We start from the raw sequence: 13,936 nt of genomic DNA, 5'->3' as shown, positions 1-13,936 counted from the left end.
CGTTGCTATTTAAACATTCACCACCAATAAAAGCACTTGTTTTTAGAACATTAAAAAATCTATGAGAATGCCTGAAATTCTGGTTTAATTGGCTTGAAAAGGGAGGCAATGTTGTATGGGCTGCTGTAGCAATGAATAAGGCACTCTGTAGGTATGCACATAGTCATGTGGGCAGGAAAGACAAATGCATATCTGGAATACTTATGTGTTCCAAAGAGCAAGAACCATTCACTGCCAGTCCAAGGATGCAAGGTGCTCAATGCAATGAGCCTGCCACCAGGTGGATGGCTAGTGGCCCTAGAGAATGGTGCTGCATCAAAGGCAGATAGTCCATGTCTCTGGATAAAAATGCTCTGATTTCTGCTTGATCACTAGGGCTTATTATGGTCATTGAATCCACTGTCTCTGAAGGTTAGATCATGCCACCTGGCCATGCTACTCTCGGATTTCAGGATTCCCACTGACACCAGGAATCCCATCATGGTGGCATCTCCCACCATCACCTGGAGCCTGCCACAGAGCTTTGGTGGCTCCTGGGGCTCCCTCAGGAATGCCTTTCTCAGTCTTGGGTGAGGGGGCTATCCCTGAATCCCCCGACCTGTGTTCAGATGTCCAGTGGATTCGTTGCACATGAGAGATCACTCCGCCATCCCTACCTTCCAAAGACTTAGACTTTTTCCTCACAGTGCATCGGGGAAGTGCTGCAGCTCCACTTCTCCAGCTGTGGGCCACAGCAAATTTAAATTCCAATAGCCATTTTACTTGAATAACTTAATCATTAACCTTGAACACAAATCCTCCATGTTGTTTAACCCCTTTATACCTAAATGCAATCAGGCCAGCTTTAAAGTTGGTCCTTTCTGATTCTAACACCCTTAAAACAAATTCCCATGCATGTTCCCCCAGCTCTTGCCAATACAAATATTTGAGATCCAGCAACCTCTTAAGTGGAGCTGCTGCTTCTGGGCTGTGCTTGGATGTGACTCGATTGGGGCCTGATGAAATGAAGGAATGGTGCCATTCTTGAGATTAGTGTCCCTTGGGAGGCTACTGCCCCCAGGGAACATTACTGAAGGAATTTTTGAAAAAGGAAGACTAGTTTATTACAGGGTGGGAAGTTCAAACATGCCAAGCCAAGTGTCAGGGTCACACTTCTTGCCACTTTGTGAAGTCTCTCCTTTACCTGTAGCTTCAACCTGGCAATGAGTACAGTCAGGCCCCGGCATGATTTGCAGTCTCTACTTCTGCGTGAGAGATGGTCTCTGTTCCTAATAAACCAACCAAGCGAGAGAACATTCTATATGTTACTCTCTTAGTTTAGAGTAGCACTTATTGATTTTGTGGATCCCTTCCAAACACAGCTGACTTCGGTGTGCCACTGAGCACATTTTAAAGATATCCCTTTGAAAGTGAAGTTCATTTTCAGACGCAAGTGGGTTTAAATTAATTAAAAGCTGAATGTCTGCCATATTGAAAGAGTTTTCTCCAAAGTACATCCCACAGCATCAAGGTTTTAAAGATGCTGACTGGCAGAGTGTAGCAGATAAGCGCAGAAGTTTTAAAGTTGTATTTCTAGCACCTCAAACCTTTTCCTGCATTTTGCTATGCTTGCAATATTAGGCAAGCCTCAACTTAAAAATGAAATAAAATAAAGTGGTGACAAAACTAGTACCTCCTTTATAAGGTGCTTTTAGGACTGAATGCCCCAGTATGTGCAAAGTTCTTGGCACACAGTCAGTCCACAATTAACATCTGCTCTTATTATAGTTTATCTCTGGAGGGGCCTGCAGCTTTGATTATAAACAGGGGAAATATGCCAATGCTAGTAAGAGGAAGGGATTAAGGAAAATGAAATGTTCACTGTTGTTCAGGCACAGATCAAAGTAATTCAAGAAGTAATTGCTGAGAGCACTAAAATAGATACTTCTGAGTGGTCCAACTAATGTTTGAAAATCTACGGCCTTGGAAGAGGCCTTTGTTATTGCTTAGGGCTCCCATAGAAGCAGGCAAAGGTGGAGAAAAAAATTGTCTCAAAACCTCTCGCCCCAGTCCTATTCCATAAGTGCAGCACCTGTCCAGGAGGGGCGGGACTATTGTGTTTAAGTCATAATGGGTGAGCCCTGGAGTTGTTCGTTTTTAGTGAAATGTGTTCAATTCGAATAGACCAAAGTGCAGTCCATAATATCCTCTAATGTCTACTGTCTGCAGTGGTCGAGGCTGCACTTGATTTTCGGTTTGCGTTTGGGAAGCTGTGCCCTTACTGTAACGTGGGGCTGAAGTGCCTTCCTTCTCCGGGTGGCCAGCCCTGCGTTCCAGACGCGCGATGGCGGGGACCCAGAACTCTTCCCGCTCTGGAGTGCAGCCCTGGCTGGGCTGGAGCGGGGTCCCCAGCTCCCGACGGGTGGCTTTGGGTTCTCTGTTCACAGGCTTTAGCACAAGTGGAGCAGGGAGCATTCCCTGGAAACTGGCGGAGTAAAGACACCCGCCACCCGGTTTACAGAACCTGTCCCTGGGCGGGGCTCCCGGAGGTGAGCATCTGACAGCAGCAGTGGTGTCCAGCCTCCTGGGCAGGCGGGGCTCCGTGCAGACCAGCGCCCTTGACCTCGGCCCGTGCCCTCCTGGTCGGCCACCCAAACCAGAAAGATGTCCACTTCCAGCTCAAGTGTTTCTGACAACATGTGCATTTATTTGTATTAGAAGTACAAACGTAGGAATCCAAATACAAATACAGAGGGCGGCCCAGCCATGAGGCCCAGCTGAGCGCGCGGCGGGGACGGGACGCACGAAGCGGGGCGCGGCGCCGCCCGTGTCGCCAAGGCACGTCGGGCGCACGTGCGCCCTCATTTCACTAGGACACCACGAGCTGCACAGAGAGCGGGGAGTCACGTCCTCCGTAGAGGGAGGAGGACTGCGGGACCTTGGGACCTCGGAACCTCGGAACTGCCTGAGACAGCCCGGCCACCCAGAGCCAGGGCCTCCATGCCCTCGGGGGACGACGGGGAAATGGAGGCTGTTGGAGGCCACTTGGTGAGGGCGGGGACCCTGGTAAGGGGCGGGCGCACACACGCGAACGGGGCTCTCAGACAAAGTCACACGCTCTCGGCTGCTGGAATCCCTCCGCCTTCCTCCAGACGACCTGCTTCACAGCAGGAAGGGAAACACCGCACACCTGCACCCCTCAGCCTCCCTTTCTGCCGGGGGCACCTCGCTGGACCCCTGAAGCTTTTCCTTTCCACACAAGCGTCACAAATGAGAGGGCCCGCCGTGCACGATGGCTGATTCCTACACGTTGCACGGTTCAAGGCAGACCTGATGCTTTTCTGTTATCTGAGTGCGGCTTCCTAAACTAGCGTGGGGATGGCTGTTTGCCATGGAAATCTTGAGCAGTACTTTGAGCTTAGCAGATAAACTTGACCAGGATGCACAAATGATGAAGGGATTGCTCAGATGTGCACCCAAGTGAAAACACTGATTGATGCCCAAGTGCTCTCAAGAGGAGGCAGGCTTGTTTGGGCTCCAGACTGACTTCTGATCAGGGATTTAAGCTTGATTTTTTAAAAAAGAATGAGAACCCACGTTTTTAGGAAATACAAAGATTGTCAATTTTTCTTTCTCTCTCTCCCCCACTCCCTCCCTCTACCTGTTTCCCCTTCCCTCTCTCCTTTTTACTGTAACCAGAGGCTTGGTAAGCTAATAAGCTATCACTAGAAAACTGTGCTCCTTCTACTTGTTTCAGCTAAATTTGGGGTGATGGGTAGAGTAATACACACATGAATAAGTTGTTCCAGTTTTACCACTGCACATACAGACACAAATACACACATCACTGCATGTAAACACAAGATGGCCCCTTGCTCCTAACAAGATACAGGTCCAATCCCTGCAAACCGCTACTCGCCTACAGTCTTTCATGGAAAGAGCGCCCCTGAAAAAGTGAAACTTTTGCTCAGTCCAGGAGCTGCTCGTGAAGAAAAAAACACATCATGTAGTTGTACAAACATATTAGCATGTAAACATTGTTCACTACCACAAAATTAGCCACTTCAAATGTCAGGAATGATTAAAAGTGTCTTTTAGAATGTTTTAATAAGATAACTATTCTAAACAGAGATAATAGTAAACACTATAAATTTCACTCATATATTGTGTCTGTGTCTATTTCTATTTAAAGTAAAAATGCCAAGATAAACTGGGGGGAACCAAAGCCTGGACCCAGATTATATGATAAGCCACAGAGTGATTGTCCTCTGGGGCTCACAGGTTTTGCAGTTTCCAAAGATGCGTCCATTCGAGGGAAAAGAGATAGCTCTTTGACAATTCAAATGTCATCTTTAAGGAAAGGAATAAAATAGCTGACTAAGGTAAAAATGGAAAAAGGAAAAAAAAAAAGAAAGCAATCAACAAACAAAAATTGGGTGGAATGTTCTCCTAAGTAGTAATTTCAAGTTCTGATAGAGGCAGGGTAGATAGACAGGGCTGCTTGGGGAAAAGAGCAGTTCTGAAAATGTTTTAGGCAAAATTTTGGCTTATGATCTGTGTATTTAATATTTAAACTCAGATAACACATTTTCCTTTTTTCCTCAATGTAAGTTCTAATTTTGTTATAGTTTGGAAAAGACATTAAAATTTGTGTTGAATCAGTTGCCCTTAGCTACTGTGGAACATGGAAGAGGATGGCAGTGATGATGATGATGATGATGATGATGATGATGATGCACTGTGGTGTAGAATGGTTTATTTTATCTAAATACCTTTGGTCATATCTGACAATTTGAAATTGTAGTCAGCAAGCTATGTGCATTATCTATCACATTATTTATTTTTAATTATACTAAAAGTCACTTAAGAGTGCATTTTTTCACTTTTTTCTCTCTCTGCAGCTTCCAGGGCCACTCTGGAAGTTCATGGAACAAGTGGATGTGGCAGGTTAACCAAGGGCTTCCTGGGACAGTCAAGGCTAATTAGAGGATTGGGAGCTCAGGTCTCCCATCCAAGTGACTGAAGAGCTGCTCTGGGTATTGGGGGTTTCCATTTATTGGCCAAATTGACCAAAAGATAATTCCTGTTGTAAACATGAATGCTTGATAAAAACCCATTGTAATAAATATTAACCAAATCAAAGCACTTATCATTTGTTCCTGAAAGTCAGCATCTGACAGTGGATTAGGACTTACTTAAGATGTTTCCAATAAATCTTTTATAAATCCAAAGTCAAACACTGTCTTCTCAAATTGGATCTCCTTAGATTAGGGAATGAGCTTTTATTCCCCAGTAAGTGTTGTGGGCTGGCACAGGCTCATTTTCCCACGCACGTGAGCTAATTAGTCAAGGAGAGACAACTCTGACGCCTGGGTAGGCACAGCCTTGCCAGGAGCAGCTCTCCCCGCCCTGCCACAGGCATCAGACTTCCCAGTTGAAAACTCAGTTTGATTTTTGAAATGTCCATAAAGTGACAGCTTAGCTCCAGGGTCCACAGATTACTTTCCCACAGGTGATTTGGGAGTCCACTTTACACGTTTCTGTGTATTAGAGAAATGTTTGATGGAAAATGGGAATTTTAATCCTTTTGTGAAAAAGTGGTTGGTGGCAATGCTGTCATTTTGAGAAGACTGGTGTCGTGGGGACTGCAATACCCATGCTGCAGACTTGGTTATATATTCTTAGATACACAAGAAATACATATTTAAGAAAATACACGTTGGATGTGTGTTATGTACATACATGTCATTCACTAGGATGGGACGTCAATGTGTGAGGCCACCAGGAGAAATCTGGGTCTAAGGAGGTCATAGAAAATATAAATGTCACTTTTTTGGGGAAAAACGAAGAAGGAACCTTGAATGACTAGAAAAGAAAGGAGAAAAATATAGCTTTTTTATCTGTTCAGTCTGAGGGATTTCATTATTGGCAATCAATGTTCTTTCCAACCAGTTCAATTTAAACTGTTCAGCTGATCTAGAGGATCTTCCTTCCCGGAAGGAACCATTACCGCCCTCACGTTTTGTAGCCTGCTCACTGGGCTGGAAAAACCCTGTGCGTGTTTACAAATGTGAAAAGTGAAGTGGTGAAAGTAGGTGATTATCTGAATAGTCCAAGGAAAGCAATTTACATTTGCCTCAATGACCTGACTGCTACATTCAAAGTGTTTGTTTTGGGTGTGCTCTGTGTGTGTGTGTGTGTGACCATGTGTTTTACTGCCTAATTATTTTCTAGCTCATGTTCCTGTATAACGTAATCTGAAAAACCACTTAATTAACTCAAAACACAGAAAACTTGTTAGGGACTGATTATTCAACTAATTTTTTTAGCACTGACTTATTTAAATTGGTCTAGAATTTGGCTTTTAGGTAACCAGAGTAATAAGAGGTTTAGGGGGGTTTATTGACAATGTTAAAAAACCAAAGCATCATTCAACCCTAGGCCTTCTGGAAAATAAATAAAAGGAAATTGCCTTTCTTTTCACCTTAATAGAACTAGACCAGGTTTATATCCTGGAACTGCTAGCTTGTAATCAGAAGAAATTTTAAAAGGAGCAGAAATGCCCAAATCTCTAGTCTTTAAAACTATCAGATGTTAAGAAAAAACAAAGCCAAATTTTTATTCTAGAAATAATGAATGGCTGAGTTGTTATCCTGCCATCGGCAGACATACATGTTTTCTCCCTATGATGGTAGAGATCTATTTTTTATAATAAAATATAAGTCAATAAGGGATTGGAGATGGGGCCTCTCATTTGTCCCGAACTGTTATTTTTTGGTTCTTTGAATGTGATTATATGGAGAACACAAATGGAGAGGTACTCCTAAACTGTTTGAACTTGAATGTTCCCTACAGGCCAATTTGAGAAAAAAAATATGTACTGATTACATACTTCCTCAATTTTGGGCAATCTGAAGAGGGCTCAGCAGAGAATTGTAAATTTAACATTTAGAATGTACTCACAATCTGCTTCTTTCCCCCTTATTTCTAGACATCTTTCTAAGTATTTTAAAATGATAGTGCTCTGAAGCCCAAGGTGGACAATATTTCAGTACAAATGGAGTATACATTTCAATGCATATTCACACTGGATTATGTTTATCCCAAGTCATTCACTACTTTTTTTCCCCAGAAATGGAATGCGAAATTTCATACGTATACAGTTTAAAAACTCTCAGAAAAAGCATTCAGAAACAGTTGCGAAATCATGGATGACTTCAAAATGCTTTGTGCCTGGAGAGCATTGAACTGATACGAAGTATAATGGCTGGAGACCAGTTATGATTCTTCAAGTCTCAAAGGAAATCACAGAAAATTTCCAGTTTGGCAGCTGAGATAAAAAATGATCATTGAAGAAGAGGTTTTGTTTGCTTTGTGTTCTAGCCCTTTAGATAAAGAGTGGCCCCCTGCTTTCTAGCTGTGGCCAGCAATGGGCAGTGAAAAATGGGTTATGGCCCCTCCCCCATTGCTTCCAGAGCCTAGTATTTTGCAGAGCAGCAAAACGACCTGCCTACAGACTTGCCTTCACTGCAGCGGAGGGCGATTTGGTGTGAGGGCTTCATGTGGACACTCGGATCCCCAGCACAAGGACTGTCGTTGCTGACTTGTGGGCTGGCCCGACTGGCCCTTGTGGAGGGTGAAAATGCCTTGCTATTGAGGACAAGCATTTCCTCAGTTGAAGAATATGCGAAAACTTTGAATTTAACTCATTTGATGTAAAATTAAGACGTTTGGCATATAAAGGAATGAAATCCTATTTCCATCTATTCATAAAAGATAAAACTTGGCTTGAAATAGAGCTGACTGCAGGAAATGGAAAATCTCATAAGATGTGAATGATTTGAGCTTTTTGCTTCACTTTAAGGCATATTTTGGGTAAACTGGGGGCAGTGTTGGCTGGGTCCAGAGTAAATTATGTTAACATCGTCCTTCTCCGTGCAGTGTCGGAGGAGTCTCTGTTCTGGTAGGTGGCGTTGGGACTTGGCAGAAGCTGAAACTTGCCAGGCTCCGAGGAGGCATTTTGCTCTAATTCCATTAATGTAAAATACCCTTTCTCATCTTTCCCCCTCACCCAGGATGAAGCTTAAAAGAGAGACAGTCACAGTTTCAGTATGATCCACAGTGGTCCGAAATTTGGAATCCTTGCCAAAATACAGAACTGTCATCTCCTTGATTCAGAGTATTTCTGAAGGTGAGGGACACAGTAGCACCTTTGGAATGCAGATCACTCAGACAACCTGCACCAAAAATATTTCCCAGTTCTCCAAGCAAAGCAAGCCAGGCTTAGCTGTGCAGAACAGTCTTGCACCCACCCACGTGCCCATGCGTATGTATCCTTCCTAATCAAGCATGCCAGCAAAGGAGAGTCATTCAATTAAAGAGGGGTGGATTTTCCTTACTCTCCCCCCAGGCTGCTTCTCCTCCTTCCTGCAGAAAGTAAACACATACATGCTTTAAAACTCCTGAGCCCTGCACCTGAGTGAGGTGCACAAGTCTCTCTCATATTGGGCTGAAAAGTCTCCTCTCAGGAGTTGGGATTGAGATGGAAAATTTGAATTATGTAAGCCTGCAGAGAAAGAGGCATTGCTCTGCTCTTAGGGGATGTTTTAGTTCTTTTTATTCTGACCCTGTCATGGGTAGGTTGCTATATATGCAGGAATCTATATTATGCTCTATTAGTGAACATCTATTAGATTCTTCTGAGATGAAATGATGAATCAGGACTGCTGAGCTTGGGAGAAGAGAATGGCTGGATTCAGAAAACAGAGGTTATTGGTATATATTAAATAGATCCTTCATGTACAATTTCATGAGAGTTGCTGACAATATCCAAATATTGAGTGGTTTTGAAACAAGAGGCATCAGTAAAATTGTCTTTAAGGTAAAACTGGACCAAATTTATGTTATAAAAATTCTTTTACATTGCTATTTTTGTCCCAAGAAGAATTTTACCAGAAAATTCAGTTCTTTCCAGAACTTTTTCTAAAATATAGCAGGTTGAAATTGTTTGTATTGGTAGAAACTATTAATTCATAAAGTTGGAAGTTGTGTTTGGGGAAGACTGCCCTTGGGCCACCTGCTGTCTGTCCTCAGTGTCGTGGTGAGATCTGGGGCTCCCTGGGTCAGGGTCCTTCCAAAGTACTGCTGCCAAGGGTGGGAAGGGTTGGTATGCAAGAGAGAGAACTGGGATATTAGTATGTGACATCCTCCAACAGAGGAGAAATTTCATTGAAACCATTATTTTCAACCTATTCCTCCACAAACATTATTTTACTTTTTAAATTGAATTTGCTAGATCAAAGTCAATTGGCTTGTGGCTTATGTAGCAACTATCAAACCAAAATGTCTCACAGTATATAGACTCAGCCCTTGAAAACTGGATGATTATATATCTATATCTTTGCATTCACTTGATATGCAACAATGTTAATAAGAGTAAACAGACGTATCTAATTTCAATTTTTCTGGCTCCTTCCACTCCCATCCCCTTCTGTGTCTGATATGCAGCCAGACAATTGCGGGAAATCAGTACTATTTTATACTTTCTCTGCATAATAATTTACTTTTTTCTGAGTAATAATAGTATGCACAGTAGATAATTTTAAAAATTATGGTTTCCAATAAAATTAATTCAGTTTTCTGTGTGAGAAAGATGAGAAGCATAGAGATTCTGGTACCAAAATTTTAAGAATGCCAAGCATTATTAGCTAACTGGTAGGACTTTTTTTCCCCTATTGATGATGAGAAGCTTCAAAAGAGTCAGGAAGTACGTACTAGCATCCAGTTGTAACAAAGAACTAATATCAAGAAACAAATTGGTTTTGTGTTATAAAAATATCAAAAGAGTATTGATTTAGGGGGATTTTTTTTCTTTGGGATCTTGCTATGTATTGTATTTCAAAGTATAAAATAATTCTTGTTCATCAAAATATATAATTGATGAAAGCAATTACCCATTTTTTTGCATCTAAAGTTGGTTTGAGTTGAAAATTAATATTCACTAAGGAGTTTTTAAAATTTTATCTACATTTCTTTCACACTCTGGAATATGTTTCCAAGACAAAGGCTTGTGTGTGCTATATACCTTTCTTCGCAAGATGAAGACAATTACTGAACCCATAATAACATAAGCTAGACACATACTTGGGGTTGAGCCTCGGTCTAGTAAAACATAGCTCTTAAGGTAAAATGTTGTTGAACTAGTCCAAGAACCCAATGTTCAAATACCATTGACTTTCAGTAGTTTGGAATAAAGTAATGACCTTCTGATATTCAGAGATAATCAACAGTTTTGACCTCAGAAACATGAGCATTTTGAAAATTGTATTTATCCTTAAATGGAAACTTGTGGCCAAAGCATGTACACTCTTCCCAGGCCTGGGGTGAGGTTGTTAGGTGAAGGGGTCCTGCCTACCAGCAGTGGTGCTGGGGCAAAAGAGGCCACAAAGAGAAGAAACTGGGGTGGAAACTCACTGCAGTTCATACCAGGCTGAGTGCCCAGTAGGCAGGGGCGGAGGCCAGCAGGAGTGGCCTGGGCCAGGGTGATGCAGGACTCGTGGGTGCTGTGCCTGCCGAGGGCTGGGAGGGAAAGATACGTAAGGGGTGGGGCCCGAGAGAGCATCTCTGCTATTGGCTTGCATGTTTTATAGATTTCTTTGCAAAGATAATCAGCTATTTCCAATATCCAAAAATCATTCATAAACATTAGCAGACTACAGATTCAGTAAGGAATTAGCAAGAATTTCACTTTAGAACTCAATTAATATGTGTGTGCGTGTGTGTGTGTATGAAATACATAATAGAAATATATCCAGATACTTCCTGTGTGGCTGAAATGTAATTTATAACTTAAGATAAACTGAGCAGTGTCCTTCCTTGCTACTCCCGACTGGTCACTGCTGGACTGGGGTGACGGAAGGTCAAGAATGTGAACCAAATGCCCTTCCTGTGACACTAGGAGCAGCACTCAGAGATACAGGTATCCGACCCAATAGACCAGGTTAAACAGCAGGAACGACGTAGGGAAAAAGACCCGGGAGTACGAGTCCAGCTCCAAGATGTCTATGTGAATACGCCCTTTTCTCCAAGATCCTGATTTACATTCTTCGTAGCAGCAGAAGAAGCTCTGACAGTCTTTGCCATCCAGACACTCATAGACACAGGTGTCTTCAAATTCCTGCCAGTACACGGAATTGTTTAAAGTGATCATTGCAGGTGGTGGTGGCCTCATATCCAGGAGAGAATAGTTCTGCGGGCAACAAGAACGACACAACAGTCATCATGAAATGTCATGACACGGCCGGAGGTGTATCTAGCAATAGTGTCTCCCAGATAAAGGGGGACAAATGGACATGCCCATCCCCCACGCTTCCCCAGCATTGGAGACTGTCTTTTCAATCTCTGCAATTCTAATGCAAGGAAAAGTGCGTCGCGGTCCCCAAACTTGTGTTTTCCAGGTTATTGGCGAGGGAGGGTGAGCATATTTCCAAACGTGCCTTAGCCATTTCAAGTCCCCATTCTGGCTACTTTTCTGTTGATTTGCAGCAGTTGTGTACTTATATTTATTCCTTGAACAGTAAACAGTACATATATTGAATTGTGGAGAGAGAAGTATGGTATTTTTTCTTCTAACTAGTAAACAGTAGAAGATACGGTGCATAGGAATGATGAATCTCCTTGTGCCCTGTAATTCAGGTAACAAGTGAGCTTTCAGTGTGGGGCTGCTGGACACGGCTTGTCATCTCAAGAAGCATAATGAAAAATATGTGCAGTTGGAATAATTCTTTTCTACTTCCTCACTCTCCTGTTGACATGGAAAAGTCAAAGTGGGGCAGATAAAGGAGAGAGATGACTTGCTGTTCACTCATAAATGAGAGGACTCATTCCTAACCTTGAGAAGTGGCTGCAAATAGACTTGTCAATTCTTCAGACAGTTGCTAAGCTCTTCCAAATAGCTCTAAGCTGTGTGCTACAGTGAATTCTGCTAGGAGGATACATTTCTAAATTTGACTGAATAATGGAAGAGAAGTAAAAAGCATATTTGCCTGTCTGCTTTAGTTTTGTCTGTGCTGGCTGAACTGAGACAGGCATGGCAGTGGGACCTGCAGAGTGTGATGTCAAGGGAGAAATGGAGATAGAAGCCCATTTATTAGCCGGCCAGCTGTCTGGTTCCTTTGTACAGAGTTGGCACAGCGCTGGGAAAGAGGCTATTCAGAATTCATTAGAAAGCATCATGAGAACCTCTTCTATTTTTACCAAAAATATACTATTACAAGGAGACACAGCACCCCTTCTGGATCTCAGTTTGATGGGATATGTTCACAGTCGTGTGGAGAGGAGGTGGGAGTGTGGAGCTCGCAGAGTCATTCCTTGTAGCTTCTGGTGCGTCCCTATAAATGGGAAGCATCTGTGTGTGAGGAAAGACCTATAGCAAGATGTGCTCACGGAGCATTGCTTCCTGCTCGCACTGTGGCCACCCACCTCTGGTACTGGTGGCGGTGGCACCTCACCGTGCAGCTGTCCACCCTCCCCCACAATTCCAGTGCACGGGCAGAAATGGAAGCCCTGCTGTCCCTATGGCTCTAATGTGGAGGCGTCTTCTCTAGGTTAATGTTCTTAACCCTGAGTGGGTGTAAATATCACCACGGGGTTTGCTGAAACACGGCAGATCATGCTTCTCTGCATTTGAGGAATCTGCCTCTTTTTGACAAGCTCCAGTTGGAAAATTCTGCCTTTATGAAATAACAGTTGCATGAAAGGTGTTCCTACGTGTGTGCTGTGACAGTGTTCAGCCAGATACTCATCCACTTGTTTCTTTGACCTGTGTAGTCTCTTGCTCTGTGGGGGACCTGGGGCGACAGGAGACACAGAGGAGAAGCCCAGCCCCCACATGGCAGGGCAGCCCCAGAGGAAGATGGTGACTCACACAGGGCAGCAGAAGGCTCTGCAGGGGTGGGGACGGCTCACCAGAGATCCCAACGGTGTCTTTGGGAGGCCATAGGCAAAGAAGCAGCCAAGTTTCTGGGGCAAGATAAACCTCCGTTTCTTCATTTAGGGGACTAAAGACCCATGGTCACTGAAACACTTGGAGACTCAATACAATATTTAAGAGAGTTCTATTTATGTCTTTATAGCTCATTGTTTTGAAATGAGCTATAAATTGAAATGAATTCCATTTTATAAGATTGAAATAAAACTTAGGATATTAAGAGCCCTGAATAGCTGCACTTTGTATTGCTTTAGTACAGCTTTCCATGCACCCCTCTCATTTGTCATGAAAATTTCAAACTATGCCCAAGATAGAGATTTTAATTAATGATTCCCCAAAGTCCCCTTTGGCCAACTTGGGTCCCTGACTCACTTCTCCTTTGCCTGTGTGTATGAGGCAACCCCAGGCCTCCCTTGGAGCATTGCACTTCCTGGGTGCATGCAAAGGTCATCAGCCTTGCGTTTGACAGGACAGGAAACTGAGGCACAGAGCAGTTAGGACAATGTGCCCCAGTCCACACCTGTGATTCTGTGCCCTTCCTTGCTTGGAGGCTGCTAATTTCTGCATTTTCTTGTTGGTAACAGTGGCTCCTTAACTAGCATGAGGCTGTGATTTTTCACAACAGAGTGAAAGATTGTAATGTTGACAATTCTCATCCGATAGCTGAAAAACTTCCTTTTTCTTTGGCTATAGTATAACTCCTGCTGAAGATCTCTCTAATTGTGTCATCTCACCTGGCCTGGCACCTTCTCTGTCTGTGAACTAAGTTTCTTTGTACTTTCTTCAAGGTCGTTAAACTTTCCCTCCTTTTCTTTTTAAAAACCTTTTTTCCTGGTTTTGTGAAAATTTATTTTTTTCCCTGTGTTAAAGGATTTTTTTTTCTTTTTTGTTGGCAGTATCATTTCTACACCAAATGTGTCAATATTTCTTTCTGTCAACTCCCAGACCCCTGGCTGTGTGTGGTAATGT

The 13,936-nt window shown here is 43.0% G+C and overlaps 1 protein-coding gene across 1 annotated transcript in view; it reads right to left on the bottom strand.

Moving 5' to 3' along the window:
- Positions 1–2,671: 2,671 nt before the first annotated feature.
- Positions 2,672–13,936, bottom strand: part of GABRG3 (gamma-aminobutyric acid type A receptor subunit gamma3) — a 435,843-nt gene continuing 424,578 nt past the window's right edge. Inside the window, exon 10 of the mRNA XM_012759954.3 lies at positions 2,672–11,227. Within this exon, the coding sequence (XP_012615408.1) occupies positions 10,946–11,227 (282 nt within the window). The 3' untranslated portion in view covers positions 2,672–10,945. The remainder of the gene's footprint in view (positions 11,228–13,936) is intronic.

The sequence above is a fragment of the Microcebus murinus genome, chromosome 7 (genome assembly GCF_040939455.1).
Source record: "Microcebus murinus isolate Inina chromosome 7, M.murinus_Inina_mat1.0, whole genome shotgun sequence".
Classification (NCBI taxonomy): Eukaryota; Metazoa; Chordata; class Mammalia; order Primates; family Cheirogaleidae; genus Microcebus; species Microcebus murinus.
This window is presented reverse-complemented; position numbering and strand designations above follow the sequence as displayed.